Raw genomic sequence first — 22,179 nt, 5'->3', positions numbered from 1 at the left:
GTTAAAGGTTTTTTGTTGTATTTTTCTTACGTCTCTTACGTTTACCTTACGTTACGCTACGTGCCGTTTACGTCACCATACCCGGAAGTGACAGTTGAAAGGTGAAGCGTTGAGGATAAACAAACCACAACATGGCTCGTAGTTTCCTCTGCAGAGGTGTTCCAGGTGTATTTCAGCTCAGCAGGAGAACAACTCTTCTGTCCGGGACTCGTTTTTACTCTCAGACCGAAGCGGAGCCGCTGACAGTGAAACAACAAAACAACGGAATAAGGTGCAGAGTTCAAACACGTCCGCCTTCTCAGTAACTGACTTTCGCACGAAGCCTCGTGTAGAAAAGGCATATTTATAGAGATAATAAAGACTTTTACGACAGGAGCAGGTAACAGTGATAAATATAGTCATTTAATGTATATGGTAGCCTCATATGGTTAATTCGGCATACATATTAACCCTGTGAAAAGCACGTGTTGGGAATAAAATGAACTTTTTTAAGGTAGTTCTGTAAAACTAGTCGCATATTAACTACATGACAATAAATCTGTGAGAAATATGTTGAACAGCTACTCAGCTACAATTTTTAAGAACTATTATTTTAATTTCATTTCGCTTCATGCGATATCAAAAAGTTATTATTAAAAATAATTACATAGAAGCCACCAGTGAGTGTTTGATGCATTTACAGTACGTGAATTAAATTATCAAATGCTGTTTTTCAAATAAGCCCCAGTCTGGGTGTTATTAAAATGCATTAACATTTTTTTTCTGTATATTAAGTACTTTTACATGTTCATAATCAAGATAATGAATTAAGGTTTTACTTCAGTGGAACATTTTTACATTGTGGTATTGCAGTTGTTACTTATTTAAGAATTCTTGGATTATTTATGAGTTTATTTTTTAATTGAAAATGGTAAATGGTATGTTCTGTAACAAAACTGACACAAATACAGTGTCCCAACATAAAAATACTCAAGTAATTAGTATAAAATATTTGTATACACGTTGCTCCCAAGAGAAACAGCTGAAGACAAATCCAAATTATTTTAGTCTTAATTTACAAAAAAAATGTGTCGCTTATACTTTGAATAGTGGATGAAATCTCTGAGTCAGACACAGCTGGTGACAGGAAGTCTTACATGAAGTGTGCAGTAAGAACACCTGAGACAAGCTCCACCCCGGAAAGATGCAAACCTGTTCTTCCAGTGAGAGCAGAGACTCGACAAGACGAAGACGACAGTCTCAACTTTCAGAACAAATTCTCGGACTTTCCTTTGAAGAAGGACTCAAACGTTACTGCAGGGAATACTGGTGGGAATGCTGCTGGTGGTAAAGTACTGTAGCTGCTGTTGATGGTAGAAATAAGAGATTAAGAAGAAAAAACTGAAGTCAAAGTATCTGAGTTTAGAGAGAACGTAAACATGGCTACCGAACAAGATAAAGATCTCTGCTGTACTCTATGTAAAAACATTTTTAAAGATCCAGTCCTCCTCTCGTGCAGCCACAGCTTCTGTAACGAATGTCTGAAGAAACACTGGACAGAAAGAGAAACGCGCGAGTGTCCAACCTGTAAGAGAAGATCCTCAAAGGAATTCCTTTCTCCTAACTTTGAGCTGAAGAGCCCATACGAGGCCTTTTTTAAGGATGAAGCCTCAGAGTCTGTTCCAGTCTGCAGTGTGCACTCTGAGAAACTCAGCTTCTTCTGTCTGGACGACCAGCAGCTGGTGTGCAGCGTCTGCAGAGATTCAGAAACCCACAGCAACCACAGAGTCAAAGCTACTGAAGAAGCAGCTGAGGAACGTAAGAAAGAACTTGAGGATTCCTTAAAACCTTTAAAAACTAAACTGAGGCTCATTCATCAAGTGAAGGGAGACTGTGATCAAACAGCAGAGCACATTAAAGATCAGGCAGAAAGCACCATGTCAAAGATCAGGGAGGAGTTCAGGAAGCTTCATCAGTTTCTAGACGAGGAAGAGGAGGCCAGGATGGCTGCACTGAAGGAGGAGGAGGAGCAGAAGAGTCAGATGATGAAGGAGAAGATTAAGACTCTGAGCAGAGAGATTACTGCTCTTTCCAGCACGATCAAAGCCACAGAGAAGGAGCTGAGAGCTGGAGACGTCTGGTTCCTGCTGAACTACAAGGCTGCAGAGGAAAGAGTCCAGCAGCAACCTCTGCCTGAAGATCCAGAGCTGCCCTCAGGAGCGCTGATAGACGTGGCCAAACATCTGGGCAACCTGAGCTTCAACATCTGGACCAAGATGAAGGAGATGGTGTCTTACAGTCCTGTCATTCTGGATCCAAACACTGCTCATCCACAAGTCGTCCTGTCTGACGATCTGACCAGTCTGAGGAAGGTAGAGATGAAGCAGCAGCTTCCTGACAACCCAGAGAGGATGGACCACTTCTTCTCAGTCGTGGGCTCTGAGGGTTTTGACTCAGGCTGCCACAGCTGGGAGGTGGAGGTTGGAGACAGCAAGGCCTTCGTCCTGGGCGTGGTTACAGAGTGGAATCCAAGGAAAGGAGTCATATGGCCCGGTCTGTGGAGGCTGATGTTCAGCAACGGTGAATACAAAACCCTTTCACCATTTGACACAGGATCTGACGTGACGGTGGTGAAGAACCCGACAAAGATCAGAGTGAAGCTGGACCAGGACGGAGGACTACTGACGTTCTCTGATTCTGACACAGATGAACACATACACACCTTCACACACACCTTCACTGACAGACTGTTTCCATACATCAGCACCTGGGGTGACGTCCCGATAAAGGTCGTACCTCTGAAGGTCTCTGTAATAGTAGAGCCACATTAGATGATGAGCTGATGTATAAAGAGATGCTCAGTGGAGACTCTGAACACTTTAATGTTTTAAGGTGAAAGGCTTTAGCTTGTACTGTTACTGTTGAATGTGAGTTAGCTGCTAAATGTTCTGCTGTAAAAATGATAAAGTTACTGAGATAAAACAGGAAAGTTGTGGCCTGTAAAACTAAAACAATAAGATGAAAGACATCTTTATAATCTGTGATAATATTAAAGTTATGTTTTAGCTGTCATACACTGTAAAACATCATATGGGACTTTAGTTGAATAAAGTGATAACTTTTCTTTTTTCATGTTACTTTAACTTTAAAGTCTTTTTGTTACTTCAAAAATTCTGGTGTTTCACTTTTTTAAAATGTGTAATAACAGTATTAACGTCATACATGTTTTCATGTGTTTTGCTTTTTACGGATTAAGAGTCTGGTTTTTATCAAGTCATTTATCAACATTAACAGCTTTTAGTGTCAGAGTAGTTTTAAGACTCATACAATTCTTCTTTCTGTTGTTATTACGGTGTGAATTATTTTATAGAGATTAAATAATTTGAACCAAATCATGATGAGGGAAATAAAATTGATTATAAATTTATAAATGGAAGTAAGTTGTAGTAGTATTCTGTGAGTGTAATTAAAACAACAGTTATTTGTTAATTATTAATGTTTTTTCATGATTTATGTAATTATTTAATGTAAACTAATGAAAACTAGACTCTGACCTACATATATTGGTTCACTGAGATTTGATTAATAATGTGCTTTATGTGTAACAGTGGAAAAAGTAGAGTTGGGTTTGTGTAAAAATATTTTGTTGCTGCAGGTGAAAAATAAAATCATATTTCTTGTGTTTGAAAGTTTCTCAGTAATTTCACAAATTTTCCCACAGAAGACATATTTGAATTAAACCACTTTATAAGGTCGGTACTCAATCCCCAAAATATTATTAATTAAACTTTTTATTAAACTTAATTTTATTAGTATAAAGTATTTTGCACATATTTCTCAATAAGACCATTTTTAACCTCCACTCCTTGTTTGAAATATAATAATAATAATAATAATAGTGTAAAAGAATAATTTCTATTCCTTTTAAATGATTTAATTTTATTCTACTTATTTTTATTACCTTTGCTACAACGTATTTTTCTCATATTTCAAGTTAAAGGTTTTTTGTTGTATTTTTCTTACGTCTCTTACGTTTACCTTACGTTACGCCACATGTCGTAGACGTCACCATACCCGGAAGTGTCAGTTGAAAGGTGAAGCGCTGAGGATAAACAAACCACAACATGGCTCGTCGTTTCCTCTGCAGAGGTGTTACAGGTGTATTTCAGCTCAGCAGGAGAACAACTCTTCTGTCCGGGACTCGTTTTTACTCTCAGACCGAAGCGGAGCCGCTGACAGTGAAACAACAAAACAACAGAATAAGGTGCAGAGTTCAAACACGTCCGCCTTCTCACTAACTGACATTCGTACAAAGCCTCGTGTAGAAAAGGCACATTTATAGAGAAAATAAAGACTTTTACGACAGCAGCAGGTAACAGTGATAAATATAGTCATTTAATGTATATGGTAGCGTCTAATGGTTAATTCGGCATACATATTAACCCTGTGAAAAGCACGTGTTGGGAATAAAATGAACTTTTCTCGGGTCCGTATGGAGTCGCATATTAACTGCATGACAATAAATCTGTATGAAATATGTTAAACTGAACAAGTTACTCAAGTACTGTATTATTTCCATTTCATTCCGCTTCATATGATATAACATCTTTCAAATAAACCCTAGTCTGGAAGTTAATAATATGAATTAATATTTTTGTTCCTGCATATTAAGTACTTTTACATGTTCATACTCAAGATAATGAATTAAGGTTTTACTTCAATGGAGCATCTTTACATTGTGGTATTGCAGTTTTTACTTATTTAAAGATTCTTGGATTATTTATGAGTTTATTTGTTAATTGAAAATGAGAAATGTTATGTACTGTAACAAAAACTGACAAGAATGCAGTGTTCCAAAATAAAACTACTCAAGTGTTTACTATAAAATACTTGTATAAAAGTTCTACACGTTGCTCCCAAGAGAAAAAGCTAAAGACAAATCTGAATTATTTTAGTCTTAATTTACACAACATGTGTGTCGCTTATACTTTGAATAGTGGATGAAATCTCAGAGTCAGACACAGCTGCCTGGTGACAGGAAGCCTTTTATGAAAAGCCCCCTGTGACCCCACGGACACTGCCTCCCAGGTTACACACGCACAGTTCCTGAAGGCTCTGAAGAAGGTGAACCCCCACAAGGTGGTGGGACCCGATGGAGTGCCGCCCAGAGTCCTGAAGGCCTGTGGGGATCAGCTAGCCGGTGTGTATGCTGACATCTTCAACATGTCATTATCCCAGGCTGTAGTCCCCCGCATCTTCAAAACCTCCACCATCATACCAGTCCCCAAAAGACCAGACACACCCACCCTAAACGACTTCAGGTCAGTGGCACTCACACCAGTCGCCATGAAGTGCCTCGAAAAAATAGTCCTCACCCACATCAATGAGACGGTCCCGGACACGGTCGACCCCCTCCAGTTTGCATACCGTCCCAATCGATCAGTGGACGACGCTGTAGCAAGCCCTTCACCACACCCTGCAACACCTGGAGAGCAGCAGAACGTAGTCCAGGATGCTCCTCCTGGACTACAGTTCTGCATTCAACACCATCCGCCCAGGCAGACTGATCATGAAGCTGACAGACCTCGGAGTCCCCACTCCAACCTGCAACTGGATCTTGGATTTCCTGACCGAAAGACCACAGGTGGTGAAGATGGGAGGACGGGTGCCTGCTGAGCTCAGGGTCAGCACAGGATCACCACAGGGCTGCTGCATCAGCCCCAAACTCTTCACCCTGTACACACACGACTGCGTCTCCACCCAGGACGGCACCATTATCATCAAATATGCTGATGACACCACCATCCTGGGGCTCATCAAGGGGGGAGACGAGTCAGGATACAGGACCCTGGTCAACAACATCCTGGTCTACGGAGAGGAGAACGACCTCGTCCTCAACACAGACAAGACCAAGGAAATAATTCTGGACTTCAGGAGGAATCCTCCCCCTGCAGGTCACATCTGACCTGAGCTGGACTCTCAACACCACAGCCACAGTGAAAAAAGCCCAGCAAAGGCTCTATTTCATCAGGCTGCTCAGGAAAGCTGGTCTGAACCACCGCCCCCTCACCCAGGCCTACAGAGGGCTGATAGAGAGCATCCTCACCGCAGGCATCACTGTCTGGTACGGCAACACCACACAGGCAGAGAGGAAGGCTCTGCAAAGAGTCTTAAAGACAGCGGAGAAGATTTTAGGGACAGAACTTCCTTCCAAGGACTGTATGTACGTGCAGCGCTGTAGGAAACAAGCAGAGGGAATCATCAGAGACTCACTCCACCCAGCTCACTCTCTGCTCAGACACAAACACTGAACGTACAACCTGAGACACAGCAGAGCAGACAGTATCATCAGTGCCACAGTCAGACTGATGGAAAAACAAAAAAAAACAATAACTACCGAACTTGTGCAAAAAATAACCAAACACTACCTCACTTTAATTACATGTGCAATCAAAATTATTCAACCCCCACTGCAAATAAGGTTTATTGGCAAAATGTACAAATTAGTACCTGTTTGCAATAAACAAATCAAGCAAGAGCAACTTAGATAGCTCAACACAACTAATATTACAAGTGGTTTCTCCAAATTCAACACAAAAATATCATTTTTAATGACCACTGCATTGTCAAAATTATTCAACCCCTTAATGATAAGCAACTTTAATACTTAGTAGAGCACCCTTTTGCTGTTATGACCTGCTGCAAACGTGATGCATAGCCAGACACCAGCTTCTGGCAGCGTTCCTGGGGAATCTTAGCCCATTCCTCATGGGCAAAGGCCTCCAGTTCACTAATGTTCTTGGGTTTGCGTGCTGCAACCGCCTTTTTCAAATCCCACCACAGATTTTCAATGGGGTTCAAGTCAGGCGACTGTGATGGCCACTCTAATATCTTCCAGGACTTCTTCTGAAACCAAGCCTTGGTGGACTTTGAGGTATGCTTGGGATCATTGTCCTGTTGGAAGGTCCAATGACGTCCAAGCTTCAGCTTCCTCACAGACAGCATGACATTTTCTCCCAGGATTTCCTGATACTTGATTGAATCCATCTTGCCCTCTACACGCTGCAGGTTTCCAGTGCCAGAGTAAGCAAAACAGCCCCAGAGCATCACTGAGCCACCACCATGCTTCACTGTAGGCAGGGTGTTCTTTTCTGCATATGCTTCATTCTTCCTCCTCCAGACATACCGCTGATCCATAGGCCCGAAAAGTTCCAGTTTTGTTTCATCGCTCCACAGAACAGAATCCCAAAACCTTTTTGGCTTTTCAATATAGTGTTGAGCAAATTGGAGCCGACTTTTCTTGTGCCTTTGGGTCAGTAGTGGTGTACGTCTTGGAATTCGGGCATGGAGCCCTTCAACATTTAGTGTGCGCCTTACTGTGGACACTGAAACCTCAGTCCCTGCTGCCACCAAGTCTTGCTGCAGGTCTTTCGCAGTCAGTCGAGGATTTTTAACCACCTGCCTCCTCAGGACTCTGGTAGCAGCCATTGATAACTTCTTCTTTCTGCCACGTCCAGGTAGTGTAGCCACTGTTCCTTTCACTTTAAACTTGCGAACTATGCTTCCAACTGTATCTCTAGGGACATTCAGTGCCCTTGCTATCTTTTTATAACCTTTTCCTTGTTTATGTAAGTCAATAATCTCTTCTCTGAATTTTTTGGACAATTCTCTTGACTTAGCCATATTTCCAACATGCAATACAACATCACCATCAACAGTCTAGGTATTTGAGGTGTTCTAGCTCAAGCACACCTGATGCAAATAATAAAGACCTTGATTGGTTGCATCAGGGGAGCTTCAAATCACACCTGATTTCCAAATATGTACTCTCATGAGGAATTCTATTCAGGGGGTTGAATAATTCTGACACTGCAGTGGTCATTAAAAGTGGCATTTTGTGTTGAATTTGGAGAAACCACTTGTAATATTAGTTGTGTTGAGCTATCTAAGTTGCTCTTGCTTGATTTGTTTATTGCAAACCTTTGCTAATTTGTACATTTTGCCAATAAACCTTATTTGCAGTGGGGGTTGAATAATTGTGATTGCAACTGTACATATGTGCAATAGTTGACTTGATGTTATCTCTGTACAGTGTGCAATCTGTTCTGTAGTTCCCTGATAAATGTGCAATAGTCCATCAGTGCAATATTCCCAATGCTTTCTCTCTCCCCCTCTCTCCCCCTCACCCCCACCTCACATTCCTAGAACCAGTCTAACCAGTTTATCTATTTACTATTATTTATTACTCTGTCACCAACATTGCCCTCTCACCTTCATGCTTTTTTATTGTAATATTACAGTTGCATAGTGCTTCTACATTTTGTATTTATATTTTTTGTCGTATAGTGATTTCTATATTTATACTTCTCTTTTTAACTAAACTGTTGACTCTGTGAGAGCCCTGCACAAGAATTCCAATGTGCCTGGACTGGTTTATGCACAAATGGCCTAATAAAGAACCTTGAACCTTGAAAGGCTTTAGCTTGTAGTGTTACTGTTGAATGTGAGTTAGCTGCTAAATGTTCTAAGATGAAAGACATCTTTCTAATCTGCGATAACATTAAAGTTATGTTTTAGCTGTCGTACACTGTAAAACATATGGGAGTTTAGTTGAATCAAGTCATAACTTTTCTTTTTTTCATGTTACTTTAACTTTAAAATCTCTATTTTTTTTATTATTATTACTATAATAATGAGTTGAATTAATCATGTATTGTTTGAGCATTAACACTTTAACACATATGAAGTCCTGGTGGATTGTTTTTAATAATGAAAACTATTCAAAAACTAACTTTGAATGTTTTACTTAACATAAGTGAACGTTTTAATGCAATATATGTTTAAACTGGACCACTTTAAAGCTACACTATTGAACATGTATTTGGCGACAAGTTCTACAGTTTAAATACTGTACACTTTTAAAAATGTAATAACTGCACATTCACTTTATGCATGTATTCATGTATTTATATGTTTAGCACTTTAAGTATTAAGACTTCTTATATTGTGTTTAACTTACCTTTTTACGGGGATCAAATAATATGAACAAAATAATAGTGAAGGAACTAAAATAGTTATTAATCCAAGCATTTAAACATGTGAAATATTGTAATTTAAGAATCAAGGATTATTATATTTTTTGTAAGACTCATGTTTTGTTGAATTTCTGAGATCATAAATACAGCTGCTGCTCATCCTCCATTCTGTCTAATGATGTAATTTAAAGGAATGAAAACCTGTTGTGGCCAACTCTAAAATCTTTGATTCACTGATATTTTATTGATAATGTTGTTCTGATTAAACACTGTCATCATGTGCTGTATGTGTAACAGTGGAAAAGGTAGAGTTGGGTTGGTGTAAAACTATTTTGTTTCTGCAGGTGGAAAAATAAAAAATCATATTTCTGATGTTTGAAAGTTTCCCAGTAATTTCACAAAGGTTGCCTGCATTTCTCTATGGTGCATGATATGAAGAGGAATTAACAGATTAGAAATGGAGCAAAAACTCAGAGGAAAAAACATTATTATTCTGCAGCAGACGATTCAGTTCATATCTGCAAACGGCACGTTGCTCCTGAGACAAAAAGCTGCAGACAAATCTGAATTATTTTAATCTTAATTTACAAAAGATGTGTGTCGCTTATACTTTGAATAGTGGATGAAATCTCTGAGTCAGACACAGCTGCCTGGTGACAGGAAGTCTTTATGAAGTGCGCAATAACAGCACTGGACCTAAGCTCCACCCCTGTAATGAATCAGGAAACAAGCGTGTTGCAGTGAAAGCAAACACTCTGCAAGTGGGAGATGACAGTCTCAACTTTTAAACCAAATTCTCGGACTTTCCTTTGAAGAAGGACTCAAACGTTACCGCAGGGAATACTGGTGGGAATGCTGCTGGTGGTAAAGTACTGTAGCTGCTGTTGATGGTAGAAATAAGAGATTAAAAAGAAAGAACTAAAGTGAAAGTATCTGAGTTTAGAGAGGAAGTAAACATGGCGACCAGATTAGAGGAAGATCTCTGCTGTACTCTCTGTGAAAACATTTTTAAAGATCCAGTCATTCTGTCGTGCAGCCACAGCTTCTGTAAAGAATGTCTGAAGAAACACTGGACAGAAAGAGAAACACGTGATTGTCCACTCTGTAAGAGAAGATCCTCAATGGATAGCCCTCCTCACTTTGAGCAGAAGAGCCCATACAAGGCCTTTTTTAAGGAGGAAGCCTCAGAGTCTGTTCCAGTCTGCAGTGTGCACTCTGAGAAACTCAGCTTCTTCTGTATGGACGACCAGCAGCTGGTGTGCAGCGTCTGCAGAGATTCAGAAACCCACAGCAACCACAGAGTCAAAGCTACTGAAGCAGCAGCTGAGGAACGTAAGAAAGAACTTGAGGATTCCTTAAAACCTTTAAAAACTAAACTGAGGCTCATTCATCAAGTGAAGGGAGACTGTGATCAAACAGCAGAGCACATTAAAGATCAGGCAGAAATCACCATGTCGAAGATCAAGGAGGAGTTCAGGAAGCTTCATCAGTTTCTAGATGAGGAAGAGGAGGCCAGGATGGCTGCACTGAAGGAGGAGGAGGAGCAGAAGAGTCAGGTGATGAAGGAGAAGATTAAGGCTCTGAGCAGAGAGATTACTGCTCTTTCCAGCACAATCAAAGCCACAGAGAAGGAGCTGAGAGCTGGAGACGCCTCGTTCCTGCAGAACTACAAGGCTGCAGAGGAAAGAGTCCAGCAGCAACCTCTGCCTGAAGATCCAGAGCTGTCCTCAGGAGCTCTGATAGACGTGGCCAAACATCTGGGCAACCTGAGCTTCAACATCTGGACCAAGATGAAGGAGATGGTGTCTTACAGTCCTGTGATTCTGGATCCAAACACTGCTAATCCACAAGTCGTCCTGTCTGACGATCTGACCAGTCTGAGGAAGGTGAAGGTAGAGATGAAGCAGCAGCTTCCTGACAACCCAGAGAGGATGGACCGCTTCTTTGGAGTCGTGGGCTCTGAGGGTTTTGACTCAGGCTGCCACAGCTGGGAGGTGGAGGTTGGAGACAACAAGGCCTTCGGCCTGGGCGTGGCAACAGAGTCAGACCCAAGGAAAGGAGTCATATCGGACAGTCTGTGGAGGTTGAGGTTCGAAAAAGGTGAATACAAATCACTTTCACCGTTTGATAAAGGATCTGACGTGACGGTGGTGAAGAACCCAAAGAAGATCAGAGTGAAGCTGGACCAGGACAGAGGACGACTGACGTTCTCTGATTCTGACACAGACGAACACATACACACCTTCACACACACCTTCACTGACAGACTGTTTCCATTCATCAGCACTTGGGGTGACGTCCCGATAAAGGTCGTACCTCTGAAGGTCTCTGTAACAGTAGTGCCACATCAGATGATGAGCTGATGTAGAAAGAGATGCTCAGTGGAGACTCTGAACACTTTAATGTTTTAAGGTGAAAGGCTTTAGCTTGTACTGTTACTGTTGAATGTGAGTTAGCTGCTAAATGTTCTCCTGTAAAAATTATAAAGTTATTGAGATAAAACAGGAAAGTTGTGGCCTGTAAAACTAAAACAATAAGATGAGAGACATCTTTATAATCTGTGATAATATTAAAGTTATGTTTTAGCTGTCATACGCTGTAAAACATCATATGGGACTTTAGTTGAATAAAGTGATAACTTTTCTTTTTTCATGTTACTTTAACTTTAAAGTCTTTTTGTTACTTCAAAAATTCTGGTGTTTCACTTTTTTAAAATGTGTAATAACTGTATATTAACGTCATACATGTTTTCATGTGTTTTGCTTTTTACGGATTAAGAGTCTGGTTTTTATCAAGTCATTTATCAACATTAACAGCTTTTAGTGTCAGAGTATTTTTAAGACTTATATAATTCTTCTTTCTGTTGTTATTACGGTGTGAATTATTTTATAGAGATTAAATAATTTGAACCAAATCATGGTGAGGGAAATAAAATTGATTATAAAATTAGAAATGGAAGTAAGTTGTAGTAGTATTCTGTGAGTGTAATTAATTAATTAACAGTTATTTGTTCATTATTAATGTTTTTTCATGATTTATGTAATTATCTAATGTAATGTGCTTTACGTGTAACAGTGGAAAAAGTAGAGTTGGGTTTGTGTAAAAATATTTTCTTGCAGCAGGTGAAAAATAAAAATCATATTTCTTGTGTTTGAAAGTTTCCCAGTGATTTCACAAATTTTTACACAGAAGACATATTTGAAATAAACCACTTTATAAGGTCGGTACTCAATCCCCCAAATTTTATTAATTAAACTTTTTATTAAACTTAATTTTATTAGTATAAAGTATTTTGCACATATTTCACAATAAGACCATTTTTAACCTCCACTCCTTGTTTGAAATATAATAATAATAATAATAATAATAATAATAGTGTAAAATAATAATTTCTATTCCTTATAAATGATTTAATTTTATTCTACTTATTTTTATTACCTTTGGTACAACGTATTTTTCTCATATTTCAAGTTAAAGGTTTTTTGTTGTATTTTTCTTACGTCTCTTATGTTTACCTTACGTTACGCTACGTGTCGTAGACGAAGTGACAGTTGAAAGGTGAAGCGCTGAGGATAAGCAAACCACAACATGGCTCGTAGTTTCCTCTGCAGAGGTGTTACAGGTGTATTTCAGCTCAGCAGGAGAACAACTCTTCTGTCCGGGACTCGTTTTTACTCTCAGACCGAAGCGGAGCCGCTGACAGTGAAACAACAAAACAACGGAATAAGGTGCAGAGTTCAAACACGTCCGCCTTCTCAGTAACTGACATTCGCACGAAGCCTCGTGTAGAAAAGGCACATTTATAGAGAAAATAAAGACTTTTACGACAGGAGCAGGTAACAGTGATAATTATAGTCATTTAATGTGTATGGTAGCGTCTTATGTTTAATTCGGCATACATATTAACCCTGTGAAAAGCACGTGTTGGGAATAAAATGAACTTTTCTCGGGTCAGTATGAAAAAACTAGTCGCATATTAATCTGTATGAAATATGTTAAACTGAACAAGTTACTCGAGTACTGTATCATTTCCATTTCATTCCGCTTTATATGATATCAAAAAAGTCATTAAAAACAATTACATGTCACAGAAGCCACCGGTGAGTGTTTGATTCATTTACAGTAGGTGAATTAAATTATCAAATGCAGTTTTTCAAATAAACCCTACTCTGGAAGTTAATAATATGAATTAATATTTTTGTTCCTGCATATTAAGTACTTTTACATGTTCATATTCAAGGTTTTACTTCCATGGAGCATTTTTACATTGTGGTATTGCAGTTTTTACTTATTTAAAGATTCTTGGAGTATTTATGAGTTTATTTGTTAATTGAAAATGAGAAATGGTATGTACTGTAACAAAGACTGACAAGAATGCAGTGTTCCAAAATAAAACTACTCAAGTGTTTACTATAAAATATTTGTATAAAAGTTATACAAATTGCTCCCAAGAGAAAAAGCTAAAGACAAATCTGAATTATTTTAATCTTAATTTACACAACATGTGTGTCGCTTATACTTTGAATAGTGGATGAAATCTCAGAGTCAGACACAGTTGCCTGGTGACAGGAAGTCTTCTATGAAGTGCGCAATAAGAACGCCTGAGACAAGCTCCACCCCTGGAAAGATGCAAACCTGTTCTTCCATTGAGAGCAGAGACTCAACAAGATGAAGACGACAGTCTCAACTTTTAGAACGAATTCTCGGACTTTCCTTCGAAAAAGACCCAAGGAAAGGAGTCATATGGCCCGGTCTGTGGAGGCTGATGTTCAGCAACAGTGAATACAAATCCCTTTCACCGTTTGACACAGGATCTGACGTGATGGTGGCGATGAACCCAAAGAAGATCAGAGTGAAGCTGGAACAGGACGGAGGACGACTGACGTTCTCTGATTCTGACACAGACGAACACATACACACCTTCACACACACCTTCACCGACAGACTGTTTCCATACATCAGCACCTGGGATGACGACCCGATAAAGATCGTACCTCTGCAGGTCTCTGTAACAGTAGTGCCACATTAGATGATGAGCTGATGTATAAAGAGATGCTCAGTGGAGACTCTGAACACTTTAATGTTTTAAGGTGAAAGGCTTTAGCTTGTACTGTTACTGTTGAATGTGAGTTAGCTGCTAAATGTTCTGCTGTAAAAATGATAAAATTACTGAGATAAAACAGGAAAGTTGTGGCCTGTAAAACTAAAAGAATAAGATGAAAGACATCTTTCTAATCTGTGATAACATTAAAGTTATGTTTTAGCTGTCATACACTGTAAAACAACATATGGGAGTTTAGTTAATCAAGTGATAACTTTTTTTCATGTTACTTTAACTTTTTAAAATCTCTATTTTTTTTATTATTATTACTATAATAATGAGTTGAATTAATCATGTATTGTTTGAGCATTAACACTTTAACACATATGAAGTCCTGGTGGATTTTTTTTTTTTTTTTTTTTTTAATAATTAAAACTATTCTAAAACTAACTTTGAATGTTTTACGTAACATAAGCGAACAATATATGTTTAAACTGGACCACTTTAAAGCTGCACTATTGAACATGTATTTGGTGACAAGTTCTACAATGTAAATACTGTACACTTTTAAATATGTTGTAATAACTGCACATTCACTTTATTAGATTAGATTAGATTCAACTTTATTGTCATTACACATGTACATGTACAGAGCAACGAAATGCAGTTTAGCATCTAACCAGAAGTGCAATAGGCAGTAAGTGCACGTGGCATAAATATTATGGTATATAAGTATGGTACAGCATATGGACAATATTTACAGATTAGAACCTATGTACAGATGAGACCATATATACAGGTTAATGAGCAAGATGTACATAACGATTGAGTGAGGTACTATGAACATATTATACAGATGGATTTGTTCATTAATTGTGAGTAGACTATAAACAGGAACTAGCATAACATAATTTACAATAGAGGAGATGGCAGATGATAAATTAGGCGATACAAAAACAGATGACGTGAGCAACTTGCAGTGCAAAAATAAATAATAGCAGTGGCTATCTAAGTTACTAGACTAGTGCAATATTCGTTACATAGTACTGTGCAAACAGATTGTATAAAGTGAGCATGTGCAGAGCAGTCCAACAGTGCAGTGGTGGTGGTGTAAAAGTCTTTGGTCAGTGATTGAATGATGAGTTAAGGGGTGTGAATTGGTGTGTAGGGGTCAGCGGGGGTTCGAGTTCAGTAAGATCACAGCTCTGGGGAAAAAGCTATTCCTCAGTCTGCTGGTCCTTGTCCGGAGGCTTCTGAAACGCCTGCCTGAGGGCAGGAGGGAAAATAGTCCATGTGCCGGGTGGGAGGAGTCCTTCAGAATGCTGCGGGCACGACGCAGACAGCGCCTCTTCTGGACGTCCTCAATGGCAGGGAGTGGAGTTCCTGTGATGCGCTGGGCAGTTTTCACTACGCGCTGCAGGTGTTTGCGCTCCGCAGCAGAGCAGCTTCCATACCAGACTGTGACACAGTTGGTTAGGATGCTCTCAATCACGCAGTGGTAGAAGTTCACCAGGATGGCTGAAGACAGATGGTTCTTCTTCAGTGTCCTCAGGAAGAAGAGGCGCTGGTGAGCTTTCTTGACCAGGCTGGAGGTGTTGGTGGTCCAGGACAGGTCCTCCGAGATGTGGGTCCCCAGGAACTTGAAGCTGGAGACACGTTCGACCTCCATTCCGTTCATGTGAATGGGGTCATGCGTGGTTCTTCTCTCCTTCCTGAAGTCCACAATGAGCTCCTTGGTCTTGCTGGTGTTAAGGAACAGGTTATTGTCGGCGCACCATGTGGCCAGGTGCTGTACCTCTTCTCTGTAGGCTGTCTCGTCGTTGTTGGTGATGAGACCAATCACGGTGGTGTCGTCTGCGAACTTGATGATGGAGTTGGATCCATGCACAGGTCTGCAGTCGTGGGTGAAGAGGGAGTACAGAAAGGGGCTCAGCACACAGCCTTGTGGCACACCGGTGTTGAGTGTGACAGTGGTGGAGGAGATGTGGCCTGACCTCACGTGTTGTGGTCTGTTGGTAAGAAAGTCCATGATCCAGTTGCAGAGGGCGGTGTTGGTGCCCAGTGCTCCAAGTTTGGTGATTAACTTGGAGGGGATGACAGTGTTGAATGCTGAGCTGAAGTCAACAAACAGCAATCGTGCATAGGTGTGGTTATTGTCCAGGTGTGAGAGCACAGAGTGCAGAGCTGTGGAGACTGCATCATCTATGCTCCTGTTGCTGCGGTAGGCGAACTGGTGTGGGTCCAGTGTGGGAGGGTGGGAGTCCTTCAGGTGCGCCAGGACCAGTCGCTCAAAGCACTTCATAATGATGGGTGTGAGTGCTACAGGGCGGTAGTCGTTGAGGCACGTCGGCTTGGAGTGTTTTGGCACTGGCACGATGGATGTCGCTTTAAAACATGTTGGCACAGCTGCTTGGGCGAGGGACAGGTTGAAAATGTCCGTGAAGATCCTGGTGAGCTGCTCCGCACATGCTCTGAGCACACGTCCTGGGATGCCGTCTGGTCCAGCAGCCTTGCGTGCGTTGATTCTGCTCAGTGCCGTGTGGACATCAGTGGGGGAGAGTGAGAGGGGCTGGTGGTCTGCAGGGAGTGTTGTCTTGGTGGCGGTGTCTCCGTTGTCCCTCTCAAAGCGAGCGTAGAAGTAGTTTAGCTCGTTCAGGAAGGAGACGTCCGTGGCTGTGGGGGTGGGGTTGCTGGGCTTGTAGTCGGTGATGGCCTGGATGCCTTGCCACATGCGTCGGGGGTCAGAGTTGGAAAAGTGACCCTCTATCTTCCGCTTGTAGCAGTGCTTGGCCTTCTTGATGCCCCTCCTCAGGTTAGCCCTGGATGTGCTGTAGGCCTGTGCATCCCCTGATCTGAAGGCAGTGTTACAGGCCTTCAGCAGGAGCCGCACCTCCTTGTTCATCCATGGCTTCTGGTTGGGGTACGTGGTGATCTGCTTCTCTGTCGTGACGTCAACGATGATGGTGGTGATGTAGTCCATAACAGAGGAGGCATAATTGTCAATGTCCAAGTGTGAGCCACAGGTGGCTTGAGAAGCAAAAGTACTCCAGTCCGTGTGTTGAAACCTGTCCTGGAGTACAGAGTCTGTCTCTGCTGGCCACACCTTGATGGTCCTCACTGATGGCCTGACACGGTTGATGAGGGGTGAATATTTGGGGGTGAGGAACAAAGAAAGGTGATCTGACTGTCCGATGTGGGGGAGGGGGGGTCGCGGTGTAAGCGGCAGCCATGTTTGTGTAAACATGGTCCAAAGTCTTGTTTCCTCTGGTGTGGCAGGAAACATGCTGGTGGAATTTGGGGAGTACAGTCTTTAAGTTTGAGTGATTAAAATCACCCGCAACAATAAAAGCAGCCTCCGGGTGATCAGTCTGTTGTTTACTAATGGCCGCATAAAGTTCGTTCATTGCGAGCTTAGCATTAGCATCCGGTGGAATATAAGCAGCAGTGATGATGGTGGATGTGAATTCCCGTGGCAGATAGGAAGGTCTACACTTAACCATGAGAAACTCCAGGTTAGCTGAGCAGTGGCTTCCAAGAGCAACAGAGTCCGTACACCAAGCTTTGTTGACATAAATGCACAAACCTCCGCCTCTGGTCTTGCCGGAGTCATCAGCTGATCTATCCGCCCGGTGTGTGTAGCGTCCGGCTAGCTCGATAGCACTGTCCGGTACACCGCCGTGTAGCCATGTTTCGGTGAGAATCATGACATTACAGTCCAAAAGTCTCTTACTGTGGGCGAGGCGTAGTCGTATCTCGTCCATCTTGTTAGCCAAAGACCGAACATTAGCGAGGAAGATGCTGGGCAAGGGGAGTCGGTGTGGTGTTAGTCTTAGCTTCGCTTTTAGCCCTCCGCGTTTCCCTCGCCTTTGTTTACGATCTCTGCGCCGCCTGCGAGCACTTCCTCCCAGCCGGGTAGAGTGCGAAGCCACCGGTGTTCTGGCGATCTCAGGGACAGATGGGAGATCGGTGATAAAAGTGTCCGAGAAACGTAATCCGATGTCCAAAAGCTCATGTCCGGGTGTAGGATGTAAAGGCACAGCTGTTTTGACCAAAGAGACCCGAGATTTATGCATGTTTTCATGTATTTACATGTTTAGCACTTTAAGTATTAAGACTTCTTATACTGTATTTAACTTACCTGTTTTATGGGGGATCAAATAATATGAACAAAAATTACAGTGAAGGAACTAAAATAGTAATTGATCCAAGTATTTAAATATTTGTGAACTATTGCGATTAAAGAATCAAGGATTATTATATTTTTTTCATGATTCATGTTCTGTTGAATCTCTGAGATTATAATAGATGATCTCAGAGATTAAGTGTTTCCCAGTAATTTCACAAAGGTTTCCTACATTTGTCTATGATGCGTGATATAAAGAGGAATTAACAGATTAGAAATGGAGCAAAATATCAGAGGATAACATTATTATTCTGCAAAGTCTCTGCAGCAAAAGATTCAGTTAATATCTGTAAACGTCACGTTGCTACCAAGAGAAAAAGCTGAAGGCAAATCTGAATTATTTTAATCTTAATTTACAAAAGATGTGTGTCCCTTATACTTTGAATTGTGGAGGAAATCTCTGAGTGAGACACAGCTGCCTGGTGACAGGAAGTCTTTTATGAAGTGTGCAATAAGAAGCTCCACCCCACCATCGTAGTGAGTCAGGAAGCAAACGTGTTTCAGTGAAAGCGAACACTCAAGAGGGAGAGGACAGTCTCAACTTTCAGACCAAATTCTCTGACTTTCCTTTGAAGAAGGACTCAAACGTTACCGCAGGGAATACTGGTGGGAATGCTGCTGGTGGTAAAGTACTGTACCTGCTGTTGATGGTAGAAATAAGAGATTAAGAAGAAAAAACTGAAGTCAAAGTATCTGAGTGTAGAGAGGAAGTAAACATGGCGGCCGAAAAAGAGGAAGATCTCAACTGTATTCTCTGTGAAGACATTTTTAAAGATCCAGTTATTCTGTCGTGCAAACACAGCTTCTGTAAAGAATGTCTGAAGAAGCGCTGGACAGAAAGAGAAACGCGTGAGTGTCCACTCTGTAAGAGAAGATCCTCATTGGATATAAGTAGGCCTACCTTTGAGCAGAGCTCATAAGGGGGCCTTGGGCATCGAAGCATATGGTAACACCGCCGCCATCTTGAAGCGGGGATCTGAAGCGCCAAATTAGTTTTCCCGCATTCAGATCAACTCTAAAGATGCCGGACTTTTGTGCTGCATATGGATGTTCGAATGAAAGAAATGAAAAAACCAAACAGCAAGGGATAACATTTCACAGGTGAGAATGTGTTTTATGACATTGAATGTTTATTAAGGTATATTTCTGGTTACGAAATTATATTGTTTCAGTGTCATGTTTAGTCCTTTGTCGACGACCGCATGTAGTTAATCCATGCTAACGTTAGTTAGTTAGTTAGTTACCCATGCTAGTGCAAGTTGTTTTTGCCAGTTATGAAAACCAACAATGAACAGAATGTATTTATATCAATGTAATATGATGGTAAGATGTTGGAAATTTGTCCACACAGTTGTGTCATTGTAGTTTGTAAAGTAATTTTGCTCGACAAGTATTCATGTCTGTTACTGTTCACAGGGATCTCAAGTTTTCAAAGAGTTCAAAGTGAGATTTTGGCGGCAACGGCAGGAATTTGGTTGGGGTGGGGACGGGGCAGTATCAGTCGTTCTTTCCATTTTCAAAGGGCATTCAAAAATCAAAAAATGAAAAAGTGACTGGTAATTTGTTATTTGTTTTTTAATCTTACACAAAACGAAAATGAATATTTCAATTTTAGGCTCAGGTCAAAAATAAGAAATGGAAAAACGGGACACAGGACTGATTTTAATATTTAATTGGTCGGGTTTACGTGACCCGGAAGTTTTGTAATGCGTGAGGTGACTCGACGTGACGGTCGTTTTCTCAGCGAGCGTCTGAACCGGGAAAATGTAAATCTTGCCCGGATACAGCAATGCTATTTTTTGATTGGCTGTTCAGTTGCTATGTTCTTTTTATTTGATTGGCTGGTGCGTGAAAGGCGCCTCTGAACTCTACGGGAACGCGCTTGATTCAGACCTGTTCCACTGTTTTAAAAAATATTTCTCTGCGTGAGAAATACAAGGTGTGACGTGTGAACGGGTTGAAATGCGTGTGTCTCACGCCCAATGCGTGAGACTTGAGAGCCATGGTGATGACCACGAAGTTAATGTTATCCTATGAAAGAAAGAGCTAGGCTAGGCTAATAGACGTCAATATGCCGTTCAACATTTGATCGTCAGACTAGATAACTTTTCTGGAGGTTATATGGACGTCTAAGACAGGTGCAGGAAATTGATAAATGTATTTTTTTTTTTTTAAATTTAAGATAAATATCAAACTTGTTGTTATCAACATGATTAATCAATATGAATGATTAATAATTTATATTCATATTCATTGTTGATTGTTGATTTGAGAATTAAAAAAAACTTATTATTTATTTATTGTACATGATATTTTGTTATTTTACATTTTTGTATTTTTCCTACCGGTTTATTTAAGGGAGTTCTGTGCCACAGTCATCGGGCGAAATAGACCATAAGAGCCACTCCGATTGGCCCAGGTGTTCCTCTTATGTGGAAGCAACGGCCGAGTCTGCACCGTAGGCTATCGTTCACTAAATTGCAGGTAAGTTCGGTCAACCCATACTGCCTAGTTAACTTTATGTTCATTTATAGTGTTTGCAGTTTTATTTTTGTCGTATTAATCTAAACAGTTGTTGCTACAATTAGCATTGCATCTTTTCCCATCAGCTCGTTAGCTTTTAAACACAACCACCATGCTAACGTTTACATACGCTTTAACGCATGGGTGCAGATCCCGGGGGGGATGGGGGGGACATGTCCCCCCCAATTTGTGAAAAACATGAATTGTCCCCCCCAATAAAAATTATTTGAAATTGAACAAATGTATTTTCAGACTTCACATTCTTCACATTTTACATTCACATCTAAAAAGAAATGATTGGTATGGTGCCATGGTATGAGTTGCATACCGACAAAAAACAAAGATCACTTTTGTGTCCCCCCCCAATCCTGACATCGGATCTACACCCCTGCTTTAACGTGAACAACACTGCAAGCAACAGTTGTTCGGTCGCTATCATTATCAGAGCGATAGTTATTCCTGTGTGAGACTTTGGCTGGCCGCCATTGTTGGGATAACTGTTCTTGTTGTTTTTTTTCCGGCAATACAGACGCATTCTAAAAAAGCTGGCGGTGTTAACTGCCGTTTTGATCGCTAATCATTTGTCTTTTTCTACTTGTGCAGATGGAGTCATCCTGTTTCATAATCGGGCAACTGAAGGCATAAGTGTAATGGAGTAGATCTATGCCTGTTAAATTATGGCAGAAAAAGGTGCAACACCGCCATCTACTGGCGCAGTGGTTGGTGTGGGTACTGCATAGAGAAAAGAGGACTCCACTGTGGTAAGACGTCCTCTTGCATGGTCCGGGATTATTAATTATTTCCTTTAATGTTCCAGAAGTTATACTCCACATTTTACCATGTCAAGTACTCACTGTGACTTATGCTGACACTTTTGAGTAATAACTGTGACTTACTAGACCGTAAAATGATGTTAGAGACTTGTTAATGTTGCTAAACTAGCTTAAATGTTTCCCTCGTGTTAGGTGTTATCCCGAGACTGAGATGTGATTTCCCTCACCACTGTGGTGCTGTATGCTGTGTTGCAGGTAATACGTTGTGCACTTTTTATGTAACTTTTCATGATGTTTTTTTTGTATACAAGTCTGTGGGCAGCCTTTTTCATCGTTCGGATAGATGGCTCGCATTTGTTATCTATCTCTGAATTTAATGTTAATGAGCTACTTGTGATTTTTATACTTACCTCAAGGTAAATGTTAAATGTGTTCTTGAAAGACATTTCATGTCATATAATGGATATGTGGGGATTTTTCATTTATGATTTGTGGAATAACAATATACACTATACGATCACGCTAGGATGTAATTTTTATTTTTATTTTATATGAGTAGGTTTCGGTATTTTATTTTACTGTTAAATACTGCACAGAGAAAAGAGGACTCCACTGTGGTGTTATCCCGAGACTGTGATGTGATTT

At 40.7% G+C, this 22,179-nt stretch overlaps 1 protein-coding gene and 1 long non-coding RNA gene across 2 annotated transcripts; both read left to right on the top strand.

The window, feature by feature from the left end:
• Positions 1–365: 365 nt before the first annotated feature.
• On the top strand, positions 366–12,164 carry LOC311508894 (uncharacterized protein). The gene is made up of 4 exons (XM_084573881.1): positions 366–2,804; positions 5,068–5,300; positions 5,512–5,933; positions 9,927–12,164. The coding sequence occupies exons 1-4, from the start codon at positions 1,419–1,421 to the stop codon at positions 11,375–11,377; spliced, it is 3,492 nt and encodes a 1,163-aa protein (XP_084430007.1). The 5' UTR covers positions 366–1,418; the 3' UTR covers positions 11,378–12,164.
• A 6,568-nt stretch (positions 12,165–18,732) lies between these two features.
• Positions 18,733–21,793, top strand: LOC311508973. Its single transcript, XR_014699773.1, has 4 exons — positions 18,733–19,339; positions 20,597–20,722; positions 21,365–21,522; positions 21,727–21,793. It is a non-coding gene; the product is annotated as an uncharacterized lncRNA (long non-coding RNA).
• The last annotated feature ends 386 nt before the right edge of the window (positions 21,794–22,179 follow it).

Source organism: Chelon labrosus, assembly GCF_963514085.1.
Source record: "Chelon labrosus genome assembly, chromosome: 23".
Classification (NCBI taxonomy): Eukaryota; Metazoa; Chordata; class Actinopteri; order Mugiliformes; family Mugilidae; genus Chelon; species Chelon labrosus.
The sequence above is the reverse complement of the archived record's forward strand: the minus strand, read 5'-3'. Positions and strand labels throughout refer to the sequence as shown.

Coding starts and splice junctions, on each gene's coding strand:
- LOC311508894 (XM_084573881.1), top strand. CDS start 1,419: ATGGCTACCGAACAAGATAAAGATCTCTGCTGTACTCTATGTAAAAAC. Junction 5,301..5,511: donor CCCACCCTAAACGACTTCAG/GTCAGTGGCACT, acceptor CCTGGACTACAG/TTCTGCATTCAACACCATCC. Junction 5,934..9,926: donor GAGGAATCCTCCCCCTGCAG/GTCACATCTGAC, acceptor GAGATTAAAAAG/AAAGAACTAAAGTGAAAGTA.